General features: G+C 40.7%; 1 protein-coding gene across 13 annotated transcripts in view; it reads left to right on the top strand.

Annotated features, from left to right (window-relative positions):
• BMPR1B (bone morphogenetic protein receptor type 1B) overlaps positions 1-22,331 on the top strand; it is a 424,822-nt gene extending 402,491 nt beyond the window's left edge. For all 13 annotated transcript variants that reach the window (XM_043871290.1, XM_043871291.1, XM_043871283.1 and 10 more), the window contains 5 exons: positions 2,238-2,430; positions 3,445-3,742; positions 13,439-13,614; positions 16,864-16,994; positions 18,518-22,331. In XM_043871290.1, coding sequence (XP_043727225.1) covers positions 2,238-2,430; positions 3,445-3,742; positions 13,439-13,614; positions 16,864-16,994; positions 18,518-18,643 — 924 coding nt within the window. In that variant the 3' untranslated portion in view covers positions 18,644-22,331. The remainder of the gene's footprint in view (positions 1-2,237; positions 2,431-3,444; positions 3,743-13,438; positions 13,615-16,863; positions 16,995-18,517) is intronic.
• The last annotated feature ends 1,009 nt before the right edge of the window (positions 22,332-23,340 follow it).

Below are 23,340 nucleotides of genomic sequence, written 5' to 3'. Positions count from 1 at the left end.
TGTCAGCAATGCTTTTATTCTTTAATTCTTCTTTGAGAGGAAAAGAAAAAGACTTTATCTTGTCCCCAAAAGCTTTCAGTCTGATATTAGTGCTGTTAATGATTCTGGCAATGGATAGCATTACGTCTTGAATTGATGAAATTCATTCATTAGGCAAAAACAGAACCCATCCCAGTTGGTAGACATCCGTAGTAGTCAGAATGCTAGCCCCCACAATGTCCTCAGCCCTAGAATCTGTTATTTTACAAGGCAAGGGGGAATTAAAGTTGCTCATCAGCTGGGCTTCCCTGGTGGCTCAGATGCTAAAGTTGCTCATCAGCTGACCTTGAGATGAATTTATTCTAGAATATCTAGGTGAGCTCACTATAGATGTTGTTGTTCAGTCACTAAGTTGCATCCAACTCTTTGTGACCCCATGAACTACAGCACACCAGGCTTCCCTGTCCTCCCCTATCTCCCAGAGTTTGCTCTGGTAAATTACAGTAGCTCATATATACAGTTATCTCAGTATAGTTACATGACCTTTAAAAGTATAAATGCAGAAAGAAACACTTTGAATTTACTTGATGCAAAGCCTGTCTCTGGGAAGAGTACATCCCAACTTTCTAAGCAGATCTTAGGAGAGTTCTATGTTTGGTTCTTTATGTCTCCCAAATTATGTAAATAGTCACCAACACTTAGCCCCTTTAGTCATGGCATTTTTAAAAAGATGATCATGTGTAAAGAGACATCTAACCCCTATGCCACTTGAACCCTCTTGTTTTCCTTCTGCCTGTCTCTGCTGCACTCCGTAATTCTTCGGAGCTCTCTCATAGCTTTGCTTTCTCCCCAGCTCTAATGGGCTGTTCTCCCTTTCCATTTTACATTTTTGGTTGTGACAGCTCTTCCGCCTCAAAGCCTAATTTTCAATGATTTCATACTGCTTGCTTATGTTTCATTCTGTCTCCTATCCTTCACATTCTTCAAACATCTCATGCCGTGTGGCATTCTCTGTTTGAAGATTCCCGCATCTGTCATCTGAAGGGGTTAAATCTACTTGGATTCTTTCTCTTGCCTCATGTGCAGTGGCTGTTTCCTTTTGTTTTAAGGCATTTACCCTATGAGATCCTCTCTCTCTCTCCTTTCCCTCCCTCTGTTTTCTTTCTTCCCTTCCTTCTCTCCCTCCCCTCCCCAAGGTGGGGATTTCCTTTATTCCCTTGTGCGTCCAATAAGCATTACAGTTTTTTGTTTCTTATATTTTATCCATGACCAAGGTGTAGGGTGGTAGGAGCTCCTTCAGAGGGTCTAGTATCCTACCAGTAGTGGAGTGAAGCATATTCTGCAATAATTTCCTCAAGAGAGGATTTGTATTTGTTTTTGCCAGGAGCCATGGTGGTGGTGTGTCACCAAACTAGGGCAAATTTGGTCCCATTCAGTGGTTCAGGCTTAGTGCTAAAGCCCAGGGTTCAATGTCTCTCATTTTAAAGGGTCAGCGTTCATTGTCTCGATCTCAAGGCTGGTGTTATTCTTTGCCCAGATAGCGGCCTGGCATTTGTATTTGCTGAATGCTTATCTAGCCTTGCTCTGTTCTTAACTCTTCCCTTCCTCTTTTCCTCCGTCTGCCTACACCTCTCTGCTTAGAGATTTCGTCTGCAAGTATTTCTGTGTGTGCCCAATAGTGCGTTACCTTTCTGTTTTGTTGTATGTTATCGAAGCATATAGTGGCATGATTCCCTTTAGAGTATCTAGTGTCCCACACTAGCAGTAGAAGTGAAAAGTATTCTTTTCTGCCAGTTACTGTGAACCCTTCAAGTGTTTTTCTCTGTGAAAATAATAATCGGTTAAATGAAATAATAATTTGGAAGCAATACTTCAAGCACTCAAAAACAAGTCTCAAATATACATTTAAAAGAGGACAACATGAATTAATAAATAAAATTAATAAGTGAATAAAAATAACTTGTCTCACCAGGCTTCTCTGTCCATGGGATTCTCCAGGCAAGAATACTGGAGTGGATTGCCATTTCCTTCTCCAGGGGATCTTTCCGACCCAGGGATCGAACCCAAGTCTCTTGTGTCTGCTGCACTAGCAGGCAGATTCTTTACCACTAGTGCCACCTGCGAAGCCCATATAAAGAAAAACTACTGGCTAAATATATTTCACATGCAATTGTTTTCTTCTCTGAAGGAAGAAAGAAAACATTAAACAAATCTGCAGTGCTGTGAATACACTAACAGTGTGTTGGGGGATTTCACAGGTCCAGAGGACGATAGCAAAGCAAATTCAGATGGTGAAACAGATTGGAAAAGGTCGCTATGGGGAAGTTTGGATGGGAAAGTGGCGTGGCGAAAAGGTAGCTGTGAAAGTGTTCTTCACGACAGAGGAGGCCAGCTGGTTCCGAGAGACAGAAATATATCAGACGGTGTTGATGAGGCATGAAAACATCTTGGGTGAGTATAAGCCTGTATGAGCGATGTTCAGGGTTTCCTAGCTTTCCTCTCTTTTTCTGTTAACATCTGCATATTAACTCATCTGTCTAGACCTGCTGTGAAATATACAGACATTTTCTTTTTGGCGTAAGTCCAAGAATGTCATTCGCTTCTAATGGGAGACTTCACAGGAGGCATGACTAAGGCACTTCTATGACTGGATGGTGGGCTGGAAATGAAACATGTTCACATAATTTTTTTTTTCTTCAGGGACAGGAAATGCAAATGCAATACCAAAATTTCTCAGATTTCTTAGGGATTTGAAGGAGCACATTTTTGTCTAAGTACTGTGAAGTTATGGGAATTTTATCTGCAGGGTTTATTTATATCCAGAGTTTATATTGAAAATTGATTTCCTTTTTATTTTCTCAAGTTAGAAATGATCTAGCTGGATTATTCAAGTAGAAGGAGTGTCAGCTAATCATGGAGTGTGTGCCTGTTTTGTAAACAGTGTCTTATGTGTAATTATAATACTATGAATTATCTACTGTTAACTTAGAAATAATTTAAATATCAGCTACTGATTGGAAAGGTATCCTGTCTTCAGATACAAACTCTTAGTCTTTCTCCACCCCTGCTGTTTTGGTTATCTCTGATGGGCTTCCCAGGTGGCTCAGTGGTAAAGAATCTTCCTGCCAAGCAGGAGACATGGGTTCAATCCCTGAGTCGGGAAGATTCTGTGGAGAAGGAAATGGCAACCCACTCCAGTATTCTTGCCTGGGAAATCCCATGGACAGAGGAGCCTGGTGGGCTACCATCCATGGGGTCACAAAGAGTCAGACACGACTTAGCAGCTAAACTACAACAGTGATGGGTATTAATAATTTAATGTTATCATAAGCACAATCAGAAAACTCAATGAAATGCCAAATAAAAGACACCTATGACAGAGGACAATAGTTGAAAAAATGAATTATCCTGGTAGTATTTAGAAAACACGTAGCTTTCAACCCTTTTTGTCTTCTTTCCTTTTAGGCTTCATTGCTGCAGATATCAAAGGGACGGGGTCCTGGACACAATTATACCTAATCACAGATTATCATGAGAACGGTTCCCTCTATGATTACCTGAAGTCCACCACCCTAGATACTAAGTCGATGTTGAAGCTAGCCTATTCCTCAGTCAGTGGCCTATGTCACTTACATACTGAAATCTTTAGTACTCAAGGCAAACCAGCAATTGCCCATCGAGATCTGAAAAGTAAGAACATCCTGGTGAAGAAAAATGGAACTTGCTGTATAGCTGACCTGGGCTTGGCTGTTAAGTTTATTAGGTTAGTATCAAGGTGAACAAATATACTTTTTATGGTTCTTTCTATCACTTTTTATAGATGATGCATTTTGTCGCTCAGGGCTTCTAGGATATTTAGTGGAGGAGGAATTTTGCTTTTTCTGGAGGGGAAAAAGAAGAAATGTCTTTGCAACAAATAAACAGTGTTTGGGTCAGTTCTATTGTTTCTAAGCTTATCAGTGACCTGACTTCAAGACACTGTTCGTATAGGTTTGAGCTGTCATGAAGCTGTTAAGAAAAGAAGTTGCTATTGCCTGGGATTGTGTGCTCAGAATTCTGCATAACATTTGTAGATAGGAAGAGGTTTCAGGAAAGAGCTACGATTATGTAGTGATAAAGGCATTTTTTATGTGTTGTAAGAAAGATAACTTGCCTGCAAAGTATTCCATGAGAAATGTTAGGAATGAAGAAGCAACACAGTGCCAGTACTCACCACTGTAGCTTCTGCAGGACGGGCAAGAGGAATGCTCCAGAGCTGGGATTCTGTTTTGCTTACTTTTGTTGTATTCATAGCAGCTCCTTTATCTTGTAGGATTTAATTAGAAAAATGATTCTTCTGCTTTGAAAACAAAACGAAATGAGTTTGCAAACTAGAAGAAAAGAGGGATCATCTTATACCTACTTTTAAAAAAATTCAATTTAAGCTCAGCTTTTATTAAATTATTGGACCTTCTTATGGGTTTTTTTTTTCCAAAGAGACTGTAGAATATGGAGAAGGACACAAAGGAAAAGCCAAGGCAAAGAATATAACTGATGAGAAAGGACTAAGGGATTGGTATTTTCACCCAGAAGTAAAGATGGAGAAGTGATAAAATGATAAATCCTAAATATATAAAGGTCTTCACCAGTTAGAGGGTAGCAAATTGAAGTTCTTGGTCTTTAAAAACAAAGCAGGAGGAAATGCTTCGGACTGTAGATTCAAGTTAGAAATATGAACTGCCAGCTAATAAAGATGATTTGAGTCTTCTCTCTCTTCTGAATTCTTTTTTCTGACCTACACCCTTTTTTAAGTCTCCTCTACCACAGGGAATTTCCCATGATGCTTCCCAAATTGCCAGCTTTTCTCCTTCCACCCCTGTGAAATTTCTCAAGAGTTCTAAAGAGTAATTTGCTTTCACAATCCAGTAATTCATGATATTTTGCAATTTGGCTTCTGCTCCGTCTCTTCTGAAGCTCCTTTACTGAAGGACAACACGGATTTTGTCACCAGAAGCCTTTTTGCCTGTCGGCCCACCTCCCCTGTGCCCACACCTCTCTTCCTCCTGTGTTCCTAATGTGTTTATTCCAGGTTCTCCTCCTTTCTCTCTATGGGTTCTGCTCTCTTTTTCTTAAATCTTTTTCCACTTCTCAGTTTCATGGTGCACGTGCTCTCTCTCTCTAGGTTCCCAGTTTTGGTGAATCCATTCTAAAATGTGAGGCACGCTTCCTTTGTTCCCTGAGTTTGTGATTGCCCAGTTGAATGAATTCTGTCTCCGTGATATTCCCACTGGAACTGGGCCAACTGGGGGCCTCCTACCATCTTTCTAGATTCTGGAGTAAAGCATTTTGTAGTTATTTCCTCTTTCCAATTTGTGTTTTACATACTGCTGCCAGATTTACTTTCTTGAAGCGTAATTTTGGGCATCATCATAATTTCATCATTTGCTCTGGATTTGGGTTAAAATGTAATTTCTCTCAAACCTCTGAGTGTTTTTAATATGCTTTTATCTTTACCTGAATACCCAATATCCTCTCCTTTATTTTAGTATCTACTACTTTGTAATTTTACCCTTTAGAACCCCTATTATTATTCCCTTACAAGCCTGACTTTCAGTGAGTTTCTGTTGTATGGTCATCAGTGATTGCTTTTCTGTCATTGTCACTGGAGACGAAGTTCCATGAGGGTAGATACCACGTTTTTCTTAAATTTACATCTCTAGTCTTTCCTTGGTGCTCATTATATAGGGGTTGCTTCAAAATTTTGTATAAAGCTTAAATGAATGATTCCATGTGGACTATGGGATGAAGGGAAAAAGCATTTTTTTTCCTCTTAGCTCCGGAGATTTTGAACATGCTGGATTAAATTCACCTTTCTATTTTTATGTCCAATTTATATGGACATAAAACTCTCCAATTTGTATGCTTTATTTTGCAAGACTGAACTTATTTGTGTTTTTTCCACATATACTCCATGTTTCCTACTGCTTTGCTTTTGACTAGACAACATATAGCTTGGAATGCCCTTGCGTCTCCATGTTACTTAATCCAGTCTTAGAGTTACCTCTAAGTCACTTTACTCATCCCCTAGGTAGAAAGGATGACATCATCTATTCTACTCCTGTGATAATTTTCTGACCCTTGTCTGCCTGACCCTGTAATTATTTTAGTGCATGCCTCATCTTACCCTCCTCTTCATTGGGCATCTTGACAGTCCGTGTCATTACGTAATGTGTTTCTCATTTGACATGACATAGTGAGTTACCCATTAGAGATATTATTTTGAATCAGTACATGTTGGCAGTATCAAAGTAATTAAGAACTCATCTTCTTAATAGACCTTAAAAAAAACCAAGAAAATGAGTATCTATTATATTTCTGAAACTTAGTTCTCCTTAATGCTAATGGGAATGAACTAAATGAACTCTCAAGTTTCATGCAAACCCAGATATAAGAAGTGGAAGGAAATACATTAAGGGATAATTCAGAGATTTATTTGGCGTATATTGGCTGTTTAATGGAGAGAGGAAGGATCTGAGAATACTGGCTCAGATGAACAACTGCCATAGCTATTGGATGCAAAGACCTCATGTGGCTAATTAGCACCTATAGGATCATTTGACATTGTGGGCCTCAGTTTCCTTTATATTAAATGGATGTTGAATTTGATCATTGGAAATCCTTTTCGTGTTTTTATTTCATATGTTTCAGAGGAACTTTGGTCTCTCGCTTTTAAACCTTGCTGTACACAGTCCTTTGGTTTTCACTCTTCCTGACTCTCCTGTTGCGGGGGAGTGTGAGGCATACGCGCACAGATATTTACAGCATTGTACTACAAGTGGGGTCAAAGCTAACCCAGTGTTGAGTTCTCAAACCTCATACGTGAACTTCCTGTGAGAACTTAATCTTTACTGTGGTCTCTGTGTGCCAAGTATTCTCTCAGGCTTTTAAATCATTTTGGGGAGGTTTCCAGTGACGTTTGGAGAAGGCAATGGCAACCCACTCCAGTGTTCTTGCCTGGAGAACCCCAGGGACGGGGGAGCCTGGTGGGCTGCTGTCCGTGGGGCCGCACGGAGTCGGACACGACTGACGCGACTTAGCAGCCGCCGCCGGTGACGCTCACAGAGGGTGGGCGGTGCGTCAGAGGTTTCCTGCTCGTGTAACTTCTTCGTGCTGTATTGTCTTCCCGTGCACACTCTTGAAAATGATGTCAGTGCTGATGCCTCTCATGCCGAAGGGAGATGGAATCCGGGTGACGCCACAAGAGACACTCCCATTAACCTGAATCTCTCGGGATAGGAAAACAATGACACGTGGAATCTCATGAAGGAACTTACAGAGCTTTTCACCCTGCCCTCTGGAGGATCACACAGCCCCTCTGGTACTTCACGGACAGAATGATATGTTTTCTTAGCGGGAGAGTAAGTCCTGCCTGGCTTACGGCCTTTCAGGTATTAAATTTTATATAGAACACCTACAGTGAAGACTGGGCTGTAACACACATCTCCAGATTGATGCCTGTCGAAATGTCCAAGTGCAGAGGAGATGGAGAGTCTGGCCCAGAAGGTTCTCAATGTTCTCTGTCTCTCAATGACATGTACACACCACTGCTTCTGGTGTGTATACTTAGTGGTTTTTGACAAAAGGGACATGGTTTCAGCCAGAGCCACAGACCAAGCATGGGTGGCAGCACGCCCAGTCAGGGTTTCTGCAGCCTCACCACCTTCTGTGGAAGTTTCCATGTCAAGGTTCTCTTTCTAAGAAACCCTGAGATGTCTCAGGGTTTACTCATAGGAGCAGTGAATTCTGTTGGAAGGTGCTGCAGAAAACCCTCCTCGCTGGTTAACATCTGCCTGGGCAGAGCTCAGCTCAACAAGTCAGTTCCATAGCTGTTTGCAAGATACAATAGGAGAGACGAAGGATGTGCATAGCCCCTTCTGAAGGCTCATGAGAATATTTCATGCTTTGGAAGGTCATTTTTGTCTTTCTAACAAGTGATCAGTATTCTCTGGTGTGGTTCATGTGTGGTTTCTTTTTTTTTTAATTAATTAATTTTTTTTTCATTTATTTTTATTAGTTGGAGGCTAATTACTTTATAATATTGTAGTAGTTTTTGCCATACATTGACATGAATCAGCCATGGATTTACATGTGTTCCCCATCCTGAACCCCCCCTCCCAATGTGTGGTTAATTTCTTGCAAGAAATGTGTGGTAACATTTTTTGAAAGAATCCTGCTATGGATTCATAATTAGAAGCTTAATTAATATGAAAAAAATTAATATAAGGTTAAGATGAATATTATACTTTTAAATACCCGCCTTATTCCCTGCCACTAAAATAAAATTCTTCTTTCTGCCCTTCTTCCAGTGCATGAGAGCCAAGAGTTTAAGGCACCCCCTGCTCCACTGAGTTGAAAGCGTGCTCAGGTTCATTCTCTGGCCTCTCAGGATCCTGGAAGGAGGCTCCACTTCCAGCCTTTCTGCACCCACAGGGGCTCTCGGATTCCTTTCCTCAGTTCTACCAACACCTGCAGTCTACACGCCACTCTAGACACCAGTGTTGGGCCAGGAGAGGGACACTGCAGGCGGCCGCCTGGGTACAGGCAGTAAGAGGCTGCCCTGTTTGTAGACCATAAAACCCATTAAGATGAGCTCCATGTGTGGAAGTTCATCTAGAGTGAATGCACACCACATTTTGATGGAGCATTTTTAGGTCTGCTTGCTAGAAATGTGTCTTTTCTATAATTTTCTCCAGTTTTTATTTAGGCTGTTCTGAGTCTTAGTTGTGGCATGCAGGATCTTTAATTGTGGCATGCAGACTTTTAGTTGCACGATCTAGTTCCCTGACAAGGGATCGAACCCAGGCCCCCTGCATTAGGAGTGGGGAGTCTTAGCCACTGGATCACCGGGGAGGTCCCTGACCAGTGTATTTAGAGGACTTTTGGTCTTCACAGCCTTATGTCTCTAACCTTAATCCTTGTCATGTATGTTTTTCTCGTTCCTGATCCTTCTGAGTTCTTATTTATATTAATATTTTAAGCCTACAGGAAATATTAAAAATAATGAGGCGCTTGTAATTATTTAACAAAATCAATTAACAATAACAAATGTTAACAATTTGCTTTAGTTTTCTTTTTTTTTTTTAAAGAAATGCACTGTTAAAGAGAGTCCTTTTGCGTTCTCCTCCCTATCTTATCCCCCTTTTTCCTTCCAGAAGTAGCCAGTATCCTAGAGTTGGTATTTATATTTACTATGTGTGATTTTATAATTTTCACACACATGTGTGTCTGTGGCCATCTCAGCACACAGAATTATTTTGTGGATTTGAAGTTCCTTTCTCCGACCCCACCCCCTTGTACTGCATCCATCTTCTGTTGCCAACCACGGCTCTCGGCCCTCTCATCCTCCACGGAAAAGGAAAGCAGAGACGGTGAGGCAGCCTGCCCTCGGCTGCTGCTTCTCTGCCCTGGGCCCTTTCCTTCAGGTACTCACACCTGTCCTTAAAGATCCGCATCTTGTCCTGACGCTGGGCCTGGGAAGAACTCCTCTGACTGTACTTCCTGTCCCTTCTGCTGCCTTTGCTATTGCTGCCCCAGTGCGAAATCACTTTAATTTCTCTTTGTGACCTTGAAGAGGAATACAGGTTCCATTTTTCTCTCCCCTTACTTGGAAACAGCTAAGATGATGTGACTGAATACCTGGGAGAGAAATGCAGTTTAATTACTTTCAAGTAGGAAAACCCTCCTGAGGGAAAAGGGACAGAGCTGGGTGTCTTGGAGAAACTGATGCTTTATAATGTTGGATGGAAATTACTTCTAATTAGTATGTCTGTTCTTTAACATATAATACTGAAGGCTTTTGCCATTGGGTTGATAGTCCTGTACAAAATTAATTTGCTGAACAAAATGCAGTTTATCTTCCTACATGTCTGCAATGTTTCGTTTTATGGACTATGTATAATAGAGATTTTTAAGTTTTTCTTTAAATCATACATAGCAAAGTTTACTATTAAAAACCCTTTTCCTTCTTTCATTTAAAGTGTATTCCCTACTGCTCTGTGCAAGACACATGGTGAATGGAGACGGAGTGGGGACCTGCTCTTTAGGGACAAACCCGATGATTATGATGTCACTCAGGGCTCAAAGGAGTTTACAGTCTTTAGTTGCAAGATGAATATTCATTGAGATGCCACAAAGGAGAATATTTATTCAGATTCTTCTAGGGGAAGATGTTTATTCAGCTCTTCCAGGGGAGATAGTTATTCCAGCACTGGTCGGGAAGCACTTGGGATGGAGAGCGCAAGGTGGCGGAGGGACAGTAGTGGCTGGTGTACTGTGTAAATAAGGAGCTGGTTTTGGAGCATTTGATGGACAAGCAAAGTCCTCAACTGAGTGTTTTTTCCATGTCTGAGGGAATGAGAATCTAGAGACTCTCTCTAGTCTGGCCATCACAAATCCTAAATCTGTTATCCTCCAGTACCAATTACCTTTCAGTCTTCCCATAGATGTCTCCATGTCACGCATTCTGTTACCCCTTCTTGACCTCCCAAATCCACCTAAAACATTAAGGACTAAGTGTAAGAATGGAAAAGAATTGTCCAAAATTGTTACCAACTGAGGTCACAGTATACCTTTGGCCTAAATGTACTCCTGTGGGGCCCATGTTCTTGGGAATGTTCTTGGTTTTCTTTCCCAGAACGTGTTCTGGAAGATTATGTAAGCCATTCACCATCTTCTTTTCATCTGCAACCCCCCACGCTCATTTCTCTACATAGAACCCAGAATCCTCTATCCAACCCCAGCACTGTTTTCCTCTAATGATTCAAAGTTATAAACTATAGCACACACAGGTAACACATTAATGAAAAGCCTGCTCTGTGTTCACGTGAGAGGTGTCAGTGGGTAGAAGAGGAGGAGAGAAATTACTTTATAATCGAAGGGGGAGCCTTTGTGGCATCTTTTACATATGTTATTTTCCCACATTATCATTCGGCTCTTCTCTCTGGTGTCCCTTCCTTACTATGTACTATTTAGGTATACAGGTGACATTTTTCTATTGTGTCCTGCTGATAAATGCTGTGATTCACATTTTATACTCTTTCAAGTCTTAGAAAAAAGCCTAGAGCACTGAGACCTACATTTGCTGATGGAAAGGAGTATGAACTCTTTTTTTTTTTTTTTTCATTTAAAAAAGTTTCCTTTAACTCTTATTTTAGGAAAATGGGCTCCTTCAGAGTTGTTGCTTCTAAAAGATCTCGAGGGGCCTAATGAATATCCTGGCTACACGTCTGGTGAAATTGCTTTAGCTGAAGAATTTTAGATGGAAGTGAATTTTAAATGGTTGTCAGAATGAAGCTTTATAAGTTTTAGTAAATGTTAACAGTTTTGAGATCTGCAGAGGGACAACTGCCACCCTTTAGATTGTCCCAATGACACTATATATTTTATGTTTTTGAAGGTAGAGACTGAGGCAGTGAGATCCGACCTCGAGTTGTTGTTTTTTTCTTTCTTCCCCAAAAGCCATTTTGTTGTCGTTCAGTTGCTCAGTCCTGTCCAGCTCTTAGTGGCCTCATGGACTGAAGCAACCTAGGATCCCCTTCACCATCTCCCAGAGTTTGCTCAGGCTCATGTCCATTGAGTCGGTGATGCCATCCAACGATCTCATCCTCTGCCGCCACCTTCTCCTTTTGCCTTTAATCTGTCCCAGCTTCAGGGTCTTTTCCATTAAGTCCACCCTTTGCATCAAGTGGCCAGAGTATTGGAGCTTCAGCATCAGTCCTTCCAGTGAATATTCAGGGTTGATTTCCTTTAGGCTTGACTGGTTTGATCTCCTTGCAGTCCAAGGGACTCTCAAGAGTCTTCTTCCATACCACAATTTGAAAGCATCAGTTTTTTTTGGTGCTTAGCCTTCTTTATGGCCCACCACACACATCTATCCATGACTACTGGAAAAATCATAGCTTTGACTTTACAGAACTTTGTTGGCAAGATGATGTCTCTGCTTTGTCATATGCTGTCTAGGTTTGTCATAGTTTTTCTTCCAAGGAGCAAGCATCTTTTAATTTCATGGCTGCAGCCACCCTCTGCAGTGATTTTGGAGCCCATGAAAATAAAATCTGTCACTGCTTCTGTTTTTCCCCTTCTGTTTGCCATGAAATGATGGGACTGGATTCTATGATCTTAGTTTTTTGAATGTTGAGTTTCAAGCCAGCTTTTTCACTCTCCTCTCTCACCCTCACCAAGAGGCTCTTTGGTTCCTCTTCACTTTCTGCGATTGGAATGGTATCATCTGCATATCTCAGGTTGCTGATATTTCTCCCAGCAATCTTGATTCCAGCTTGTGCTTTGCTAAATTTGCTGTTGTCTGTGATGCAGTGTGATGAACGTGGTGTTTGATATATGCAGATGTTTTCTGCATTGAGGAAAAAGAACAAACATATCAGTGTTTGAGAGTGAGTGGAGTCTGATGAAAAGAAAAAGAAAAACTCTTGGGAATCAAGAGAAAGGAAGGTTTATCACAGATTTTCTAGAGACTTCAGTTTAATCATGAGTTTTGTTGTTGTTGTTGTTAATCTTTTCTGTTTTGCAGTTGATTCATCCATCAAAATAGGGGTTCATTGCTCCTTATTTCCACTAGTTTCTTTTGAGCTGTGGGACTTGTTGAACTTGTGATGTGTGCTTAGCATTGTGCTGGCAGTAATGTTACATGTCTCCTCTCATTAATTGTCAGCTTCTCAAGCAATCATAGTTTGGCAGCTTTGCAAAGTGGGTTCACAGCTCTGGCTCCAGCTCACTGCACTGAGACCGTGGTTCCCACATGCCAGCCTGCAGAAGACTGTCCTTCCATCAGGAATTTTCTCCCTGTCTATGCAGAATAATAATTAATAGATCATGTTGTGAAATCGTCTGGAAGCTAAAGATAGTATATTCAGTTATTTTCCTTTTTGTTAAAAAAAAATACATGTTATTTGGTTTATGAAATAATACTAGTAGAAATCCTTTTTATAGATTTCTGCTTATCAAAGTAAAACCTTTGCAAATCTTCGTGACCCTCCTCCTGTCCCTTCTTACTTGTTTGTAGCTGCAAAAGCCTCCCAACACTTGGCTTAAGAAATACTGTCTCAAATAAACCAAATTCACATGTGCACCTGCCAGTTACAAGGGCCAAGCTGTTAATATATGAAGGGAAGGACGATAATTTTGACATTGAGTACATATTTATTAATAGCAGTAACTTGGAGTTTACATTGATCTTGTGGCAGTGCTATCTTATACGTTGCAGCTTCATTCTGACTGTCACCTTCGTTGGGTTTTGACCTGTGAATATCGAACTTTTGGCAAGAAATATTTTTTAGGGAAATGTTATGCTTTGAAAGGATATCCTTTCTCACCTTTCACTAAAGCCCCGAGTTAGGAATCCCCTGACCTGTCATTCATTGGTCCTCTTCAAAGCTGATGGCGCTTTGCCTGACTTTCTCCTTAGTGACACGAATGAAGTTGACATACCACCCAACACTCGAGTTGGCACCAAGCGCTACATGCCTCCCGAAGTGCTGGATGAGAGCTTGAACAGAAATCACTTTCAGTCTTACATCATGGCCGACATGTACAGTTTTGGACTCATCCTTTGGGAGGTCGCTAGGAGATGTGTATCAGGAGGTAAGTGGCAGTGACATTGCTGGAGCTGCTGCAGTTCCTTTCTGGTCAGAAATCAGAGTCACTGTATTGTTTACAAAATCAGATTTGACTTGATTTTCCCCTTTATTTCTGCTGATGCGATCATAGTCCTCCCAGAACTGGTATTTAACATCTTAGAACTGAGTCTCTCTTAGGCACACTGTCAACTTCCTCTGCCTTTTCAGAGCTCGCCGCCTTCTGCCGTGTATATTGTCTCCTTTGTCTCTTGAGCTTTTCCTCCAGCAGTTACTCCATCAAGTCAAACCCCCTTTCTACCCCTTCCAGCTTCTGGCCCCGGCCCTCACATCAGTGACCCCTTCCCTCTGGCTTCCTCTGTACAAATGAAGGGAGACACATCAGTGTGGGGGGACATCCATTGTTTAAGCCCCTAATCCTTGAATTTCTATGATATGTCCTCATAAACCAGTTTGAAAACATCAGTTTGTATCAAAAGGAAATTAAAGCATAAGAATGTCATTATTGTTCATGACAGCTTTTCTATCAACATGAGGATTCCTTAGTAAAACTAAGAAAGATTTTTTTAAATATTCAGAGGTAATATTTTTGTAGTGTTTTGTTTACTGCTGCATATGCTCTTAGGTAGATTTGAACATCTTTTAAGTGAGGAGCTGAGTTGCAGGCTCTTCAGTATCACGTGCCCTGTTTATGCCTCTATTTTTGATTGTGCTGGTTCAGAAAGCAACATTGCTGCCTTTCCTCATGATGGCAGGTTCCTCACTTTCACAAAAATTTGAGCTTATCCAGGGATCTGATAGTGCAGCAGGCACTTAACTAGTAGAGGAAATTTTTTCTTGGACCTGCCATTTATTTATGAACCTTCGTTACTAAATTTTTCTTTGCTTCTGTTTTCTTATTGTCCTAAGGACTTGAATGATTGTATCTACCTCAGATGGTGGTTGTGAGGTTTCAATGATTGTAAAAAAAAAACCAAAAGAAAATAAAAAGAAAGAAAAGAATTAAAACTGCCTGGCATATAAAGAGCACTCAGTGCACACTAGCTATTATTTTTAATTTTCATTTTGGTTGGTAGAGACTTAACTTACATTTAGAGTCATATTTAAATATGAAGGAGAAACAGTAAACCAATAGGTATTTACACTTTCATAGAAAGATCATCTTCAGTGATGCCTTCTAATCACTCTGGGAGCTCTGTGCCTCTTGTAAGCAGTTTAAAATAGAAAACTTTCCCTTTAAAATAAGAGAAGTCTTTAGGCCAAAAAGAAAGTTTCCTAAACAGATATTTTATAAATCTCCTTTCGTAATTATGATTTCATGCTTTATTAAGAGTAAACGAGTCTATTTTTTAATAATATGCTTACACTTATTTTTTTATTAAGATAGGTTTACAGTAGTTAAAGGAGTAGTAGAGTGTAGATTACTTTTCTAATTATGTTTCATGAACGTCTAAAGTGAAGAGGGCTACAAGAAGCCTTTATTTGGAAGCTTGTGGACAGGAAGACAGGAACCGTGATTCTCTACTTGGGAAACAATCCAACCTTATGGAAACAGCAGAGTATTAGTTGCTTTTCTAGGGCTATCTCTGCCTGTGGGGGTTGGAGAGGTACTAACATGTTGCCTTGTCTCCATATGAGATTGATGTATATTTGTCTCTGCCTAAGACCAACTGTACGGTATCGGGCAAGTTACTTAATCCTTCAAAATCAACTTTACTCATCTGTATAGTGCTATCTTATAGTTTTGAGAATCTAATAAGATAAATTATAACACATACTGTTCGTGCCTTGCAGATCATAGACTCTCAGCAGATGAGTTTCTTTGCTCTTCCAGAGGAGAAAAACACAGAGATTCTATTCTCTAACACTCTCCTTTATGAAGATACTGGAAGCTTGGGGGCTTATCTTTCTAGTCCGGATACTTTTGGGTGAAGCAGACACATCCAGGTATAGGCCTTTCAGACTTTGGGAGAAAAGAGGAAGTTTTGAAGTTTCAGACACAAAGGTAGCAGATGTGGAAATTTTTGATAATGTCATTGCATGATAAGGAGAGAGGAGTATGGCCTAGAGTGCAAAGACAGATTCCTATGAATTGTTAATTTTGTGTGGTTGGCTCTGTCTGTGGTGGTCTATACACCTACCCCACCACCCAAGTATCAGTCCAGCCAGGTAAGGCACCAGCATTAGGCACTAAGGAAAATCTGAGATGAATGAGATCAACATCATCCTTGCTCTCAAGATTTCCAGAACCATCATCTTGAGAATTAAAGGAAGGGGAATGAAGTGAGCGTCTCCTGTCCAGGAGACCTTTGCTTTCATTGTCTTATGTGGAGATGTCATACAGCAGAAGGAATTAGTAACATAGTTAATACATATATTTTTGATCTGTAATCTCAGCAGGGGACAGAATAAATGGGAGTTGGAGTGATCTGAGAAAACTTTTGAAACTTCTGGTCCTTCATGATTATAAATGGGTTTGAGTTTACAAGAAAGGACATTATAAAGTGTTAGTCACTCAGTTGTGGGGCTCTTTCCGACCCCCATGGACTACATAGCCCACCAGGCTCCTCTCTCCATGGGATTTTCCAGGCCAGAATACTGGAGTGGGTTGATCTTCAGGGGATCTTCCCAACCCAGGGATCAAACCCACATCTCTCATGTCTCCTGCATTGGCAGGCAGATTCTTTATAACTAGCACCACGTGTAATACAGTATTTTAAATTTTTAGTGTGCAAGAATACATTCTGATGATTAAGCAGAAAAAAATGTACATCTGACATTTTGTTCAAGTAGGATACACTGCCAAATTTATTATGAGATTCATAATCTCATATTGCAGTAATAGAAATAGTTACATATTGTGCATAATGAGTTTGGGGTGTGCCTGCCAAATTTGCACAAGATTTAATATAGATTTTTAAAATTTTGGCACAGAGTACAAGAGCCTTTATAAAATCAGAAGTAAATTTGAGATGTTTGTTTACTTAGGTTTTGAAAGTTAGAAAAAAAGGCCTGAAGGTGTATAATAATGTTTCCTTGTGCTTTTTATTCATTTTTAAAATATTGTGTCATTTGGGCCCATTTTTTTCAAGGTTGGTGGGTTTTTGTGTTTGTGGCTTTTTTTTTTTTTTTTGCTGTTTTTCCACCTGAACTTGTCTTTGGTACTGATAGAAATTTTCTCTGAGAACAGTTTGTTTGTTAGACTTTTATTTCCTCTTCACAGAAAATAACAACCTTATTAAAATTGTATTTTCAGGTATAGTGGAAGAATATCAGCTCCCCTATCATGACCTGGTGCCCAGCGACCCCTCTTACGAGGACATGAGAGAGATCGTGTGTATCAAGAAGCTGCGGCCCTCCTTCCCCAACCGGTGGAGCAGCGACGAGGTGAGGTTGGAGGTCACCGTGTGGCCATGACCAGTGTCAAAACAGACTTTTCTCCTTTTGCCACAATTCCAGATATTTATTGCAGGAATGCGTCTTCTCTGTTGGGACGGTAACGGTGCATCATGGCAGCAATTTATACGGAGATAAGTGCAGTATGTTACATTATCTGTTCCTTTCTCCTGTTTGATTTTGCTGCTTCCAAAATATATTGAATGGGTCAGTGTTTAGCTGACATAACTGATAACATGATTTCATTTATTGGTGATGTCCTGACACTTGCATAGAGGCTGTTACTTCTCCAAATGTGTGTGTGTGTAAAACATCATGAATTTTCTCCGTGACAGACTCACATGCAGCATTCTCTCATTTAATGAGAGAAGAGGTAGGTGTCTGAAGAATTGGGTTTTCTGTGCGCAGAAGTGGTATGAGGTGACCTCGGTGAGGCGCCTGACTGTGCTGTGGATCTCCTTAATGAGGATGACGTGATGCTGTGGGAACAAACCCACACTCAGCCGGGCTCCGAGTGTGTCCTGGTGAAACCTACACAGGTCTGAGAGGAGCCGCCCAGAAGGACGAAGTGAGCCGGCCAGCCTTGCCTCTCCTGCCCGCTCTGCTCCTTGCTCACCCCTTCTCCATCCGCCCTCTGAACCTCTAGACCCCACAGACCTGGAGTGTCTGGCGGCCCTCGGAGGAGTGCCACATTCAGAGAGGAGTTTGAAGCATCCCTTAAAAAAAAAAGTATCCAAGCTAGTGCAGACAAATGGACAGAACACTGTTTATAAACTAATTCTTCAGTGTTAATTGCATTTAAAAATAACTTTTGGTTCTTTGGTTTTGTGGCCAGTTACTGAAAGGCTAAATAATACATATGTTTCCCAGTGAGCTATGCAGAAAGCTTTATGAGATGCTGGAGTTTATATTATTTTGAAGGTGGTTATGGGCATTGATATTGCTCAGAGTCCCTTCACTGAGGATTTCTAATGACGCGAAATGGTGCTTTTCAACAGGAAGGCCAATAATTGACGTGCCACAGGAGAACGCAGGAGAAACTGTAGTGAGGCTGTGCACAGGTCATTAATCTCGTTAAATGGTACAGTGTGATGCTGTTATTGTAGCGGACAGCTATGATTGAGGAATAGCCATGTTTGTTTGACTAGTATGGAATTAGATAAAAGATTTAAGCTCGTCAAGTGTTAGAGACAGTCCAGGAGTGTGCAGCGGAATACAGGCTCCCTGGGTATTTTTGTATTTGTTTAATCTGACTTCAAAGACACTCTTCTACAATCAGCAAAGCCACCTGCTTGCTCCTATCACAAGGAAGACATGAAAATTTGTTTTAGTCCTTTAAGATTTGCACGAGAAAGGAATTTTTATGGAATTTTATGCCTACATGGTTTTAAGACTATCTTTTAAAAGTACGTTCAAATTGCAGAAACCCAGAACTAAAAGCCAGGATCGAGTGCCAGCCTTACAGATCGTACATTTCTCAAGTGTAAGTCCAGTTTTCCTTTTCCTTCCTGCAGTGTCTCAGGCAGATGGGGAAACTCATGACGGAATGCTGGGCTCACAATCCTGCCTCAAGACTGACAGCCCTACGGGTTAAGAAAACACTTGCCAAAATGTCAGAGTCCCAGGACATTAAGCTCTGAGGCAAGAATAAGTGTCTCTGGACAAAGCCAATAGATATTCTTCTGTTTGTGGGCAGAGCAAAAGATGTTCCAGAAGCATCCACAGTCCAAGCCTCGAACATCCTCCTGCTCCCCAGAGGGTATATTCTTACCTCTCAGGGAGCAGCCTGGACAAACAGAAGTTTCCAGAAACACAGATTCCTCGTGTCTGTCTATAGGAGAGAGAAACTGCCTGGGTAATTTGTTCAAGATATGATGCATGTTGCTTTCTAAGAAAGCCCTGTATTTGGGGATTGCCTTTCATTTTTTCCTCAAAAGATAATTTTGCCAAAATAAAAATGTAAATGTTTCAAGGTTTATACTATTTTAGTTTAAAGAATAACAACTAAAGTTCTTCCCAGAAATTCTGCTGGAAGGTAAATTAAAATATGTGTTTCCATTGGTAAAATTTTGTTGCACTCTACCAACCAAAAGACAATCGTTGAAGCCGGAGAACTGAATGGAGCTCATCTTAAAAGCCCCCGACATGCCCCTGCCTCCTCAGACCACTCTGGCCAGCCCTGCTGGGGCAGCCGCAGCAATGTGAATGCACCTGGGTGCGGGCACCGCCTGGGTGGGACCACCTCTGGGGATTCCCTCTCGTGACCTTCTGCAGTTTCAGAGGATGTGGGACAAATGAAGGTTTTATGTGACTCTACTAGAAGTAAATGTTAACACTGTTCTTCAGAACCACTTTATATTTCTGATTCTGTTAGGTTTTTTCTTTCATTAAACACAAAGCTTTTTGTGTGTGTGTAGGAAGTTGAACCCCTGCCTGCTTTTGATCTCTCAAATGAAAGGATCAATATTAGGTAGAGTGGCTGTCAGTTGTGTCGAAGACAAGGCGCCTTAAAACAGAGCTGATTTGCTCTTGTGCTGTAAGAAGATGGTGTCGAAAAGGCAGGCGGTGAGGGTAGAGGTGCACGTGGCTTGTGTCTTAGGAAGAGGCCTCGGGCGCACGAGGGGAGAGGTGTGCACGACTCACTGTGCGCAAAGACGGTTTCTTCTAGTGATCACCTGCCTTTTCTCTGTCTGACTTTAGAGGAGAGGAAACTTATGTCAGGTTAACTGAACTCATTTTAATTTTAAATTAGATAAATACAACCTCCAAATGGAACAGCAGAGGAATGCTAGTGGAGACCACCAGATATTATGGCTGTCGTGACTTATTCTAGAATAGATACAGATGGAGGATGTAAGTCTTAAGTGATAGCGTCACATCTTAGGAGTGCTGACTCAGATTATTTTATCTTCATGACGTTCAACTCACTTTTTAATTTATTATTGTTTTCTTCTCCGTGGCACTTGTGCAGAACATCTCTCCACCTATTCAGTTATGTAGGCATAAAAACTTTTGAGCAGCAGGAGTCAAATCCTTGACAGGGCCAGTATCCCTTAGCAACAGGAGCATAATAAAGGGTACAGTTGTACACACCCCTCTAAACCTTATTCGTTTGCTTCCTGACTGTGGTTTTCTTTTGCTTCTTCGAGTTCTATAGTGTTTAGCAAAGAATTGGGAAGCCCCTCCTCTTTGCTCTTAAAAAAAAAACAAACACACACAGCAATTCTGTTCTTTCCAGAATACTCCAGGGGGCAGTGTTTTATAAGACATTTTCATTTCCCCTTTTGGTGGCTGAAGAATGGAGGGTTTTTGGAAATGTGAGAGCTGCACGAAAAATGAGAAAATATTTTCCTCACTTCTGAAGTGAGCTTGCAGCTGGTGACTGGTTCCTCCAGAAAGCATCCGAAGGCAGAGGCCGACTGTGAGCTGTGCTTGCCGTCTGGGAGAAGCAGTGTTCTGTATGCAGCATTCACTCCCCAGCACTTCAGAAACACAACTCCTTCGTGACAATATTTTCTTAATCCTTGAATATGAAAAAAAAAAGTTTCAGCTTTTTCAAAGATTAAAAACAGTTGGTTCCAAATATAATTATGATTAGAATGCTGCTTTTACTGATATTAAGATAATCTGAACAATAGTGTAAGTGTTTCCTTTTCTTATGTCAAATATTTTTTGTGATTGCTTAGAAGGAGTATGTGGCTAAAGCTAAGTGTGATAATCGTCTGAGCCTAGGAGAGAAACTTCAGTGCATCTAGTCAGATCATCTGCAAAACAAATAAGTAAACGTTTATGTCTGTTAAGTGGGGACATGTTTGTGTTTCTTGATTTTCCCTAAATTTAGGTGATGTTTGGGCTTAGCGCTCAGGTAACAATGTGGTTTTGTTTTTAATAAGTTCTTATACATGGATGACTTCAAATCAGAATATACTGTGGAGAGGTGATAATTTGAAGGTAAACAGATTTCTAGGGAGGTGTTGGTTCCTGTGAAAAATGGGAAGAAATTAAGATAGTGTCCAAATTTCTTTCATATAATTTGTTTGGTTGCTTTGGAAAAATGGATAGCTTACTTTCTAATTCCCAACATGGTATACTCACTATGGACATTTAAAAATTATTCCTGGTATACTTAAAAAGACACATTAGTTATTGTTGTGTTTTAATGAAATGAGAATTTATTTATGAATAGATTTTTTTTGTCTTACCAAAATCCACCTCACTTAGGAAATATTAAATTGTTCTTAAAGAGACTACCTACTCACTTCCAAATTATTAATTTTGATTTTTAAATTTCTGGTAGCTCAGAAGTGAATTTTATTTTTTTGTTTTGTCTCTCAATAGAATAGTGGGGACCTGGAAATAATGTAGATGATTGCTTACTTTCAGGATGATTTCAAAGACTAAAATTTTCTCCTAACCTTTTCCCTGCAAAGGAGTCCTAAAATATTACTTGTTAGCTAATATAAGTTTGTATGCTAAGATATTTGGGTTTATAGTTTATGTATGTGTGTATATTATATAAATATATGTATATATAAATATTATGTTCAGTTTGGAGTCCGGCACAGCTCCATTATGTGGATTAGAGAGTAAAGTATTATGGATGATAAAGTACTAAGTAAAACGTAATATTTATTTATAAAAGGGTGTAGATTGTTACATCACAGGCAGCAGTGCTATGAACATTGCGTGTTAGGAGACAGGTCTCTGACCTCCTGAAACGCGCTGCTCAAAAGACACTAGTGACCATTCTTTTTGTTCTCAGAACAAAACTTCTTATAAAATATGCTAAGATTTTATTTACAGGGAATTCTTCGACACGTTTCAATTGCTGTGTAGTCAGAGCGAGTACTGAATAATGATTGACTTTCATGTTTCTAGAGTCATGCATATTCATTAGAAGTGACAGTGTTTTGTGTTGTTGGTCTGTCCTTCTCTGTTGGTAGGTGGGAAGGCACTGAAAGGAGTCCAGTTTTTTAAACTTGAATAATTCTATAGTCATAGCTCCTTAGACAACTTGGTCACATAGCCGTGGAAATGAAAGAAGGCATCAGAAGTGACTTAATTTAGAACTTAGGATTCCTTTTGTAAAACAAAACAAAACAAAAAACAATGCCATATTTTTTGGAGAAAAGTTAGACTATATAAGGGATTTTGTTGTCTGTTTCAAAAGAAGACTCATTTGTGTTCTTTTGGGGAACCAGTGCCTTACTGAATTTGTATATACTGTAATTATTCAGAACTAGGGAACAAACAATTGTATTTGTTACAAATTGTATATGGCTTTGTTTTAACATTCCCCCTAATAAAATGGTTTCATTCTCCCCTTGGAAAGAACATGTCTGTTGTCTTATATAGTTGTGCCTTTTTTCTGTCTCTCAAAATGTCACATTGTAACAGGCAGGAGAGGCAGCCATGAACAGCAGTGCAGGTGAGTGTGTGCCCTGGGGGCGGGAGAGCAGGAGGAGAGGTCTGATGGCTCCGAGGTTGTCTGTAATTAGGAGGCGCAATCATCTGTTGAGAGTGAGAGGAAAGGAGGGGACGTTGGTGACAGGTCCCAGGCAGATGCTTACAGGCAGTGCCGAGGGCCCCGTCGAGCTGGAGGGGGTGACCAGGGTGTGGCCGCTGGGCCACCAGACAACCGGCGTGTGAACCTGGGCCCCCGCATGCTCCCCGCGCTGTCAGGGTAGGCCTGTTTTGACCACTTGAAGACTCAGCTTCTTCCCCTTGAAGACAAGAATATTAATCTCTGCTGCATGGAGTGGTTCTGAAGATGAAATAATCCGTGCCATGCCCCAAGCATTAGGTGAAGCACTCGACTATTACTAAATATTAGCTATTATTACAAATTCCCTGTGCTACTCTTCTATGTATTAATAGTTCTATGGTTTTATTTTTTTCTATCAGGAACCGAGATGTAGGCCCGGAGACTGCGACAGCTGGTTTCATTTCAGGTGGGAGTTACCAGGCATATGCAGCAAGAGGCCCTGGAAAATAAGATTTATCATCAAGGGAACAGCTGACGTGGTCCGGAGGAGGGAGGGGGTTAAAGAGGAGGCAGGTGATAGGTCCAAAGAAACTAGGTCAGAGGGCAGGGAGCTAGGCTGGGGTCGAGGTGGTGTGTTTGCAGTTACTGAGAAAGAGGCTGTGTTCAGAATCAAGATTTCAAAGAGTGAGTCACAAGACCAAGGACAGGCGGAAGGTGTGCTCACAGGGGTGGATGGATTTATTCACGGACAAGATGATTGGTGATCACACATGCATGCCAAAGCCAGGTCGTTGGATCTGTCTTTGTGGATTTTGAAGCCCTCAAGGTGGTGGTGGTCTAATGACATGAAGA

Source organism: Cervus elaphus, chromosome 17, assembly GCF_910594005.1.
Source record: "Cervus elaphus chromosome 17, mCerEla1.1, whole genome shotgun sequence".
NCBI lineage: Eukaryota > Metazoa > Chordata > Mammalia > Artiodactyla > Cervidae > Cervus > Cervus elaphus.
This window is presented reverse-complemented; position numbering and strand designations above follow the sequence as displayed.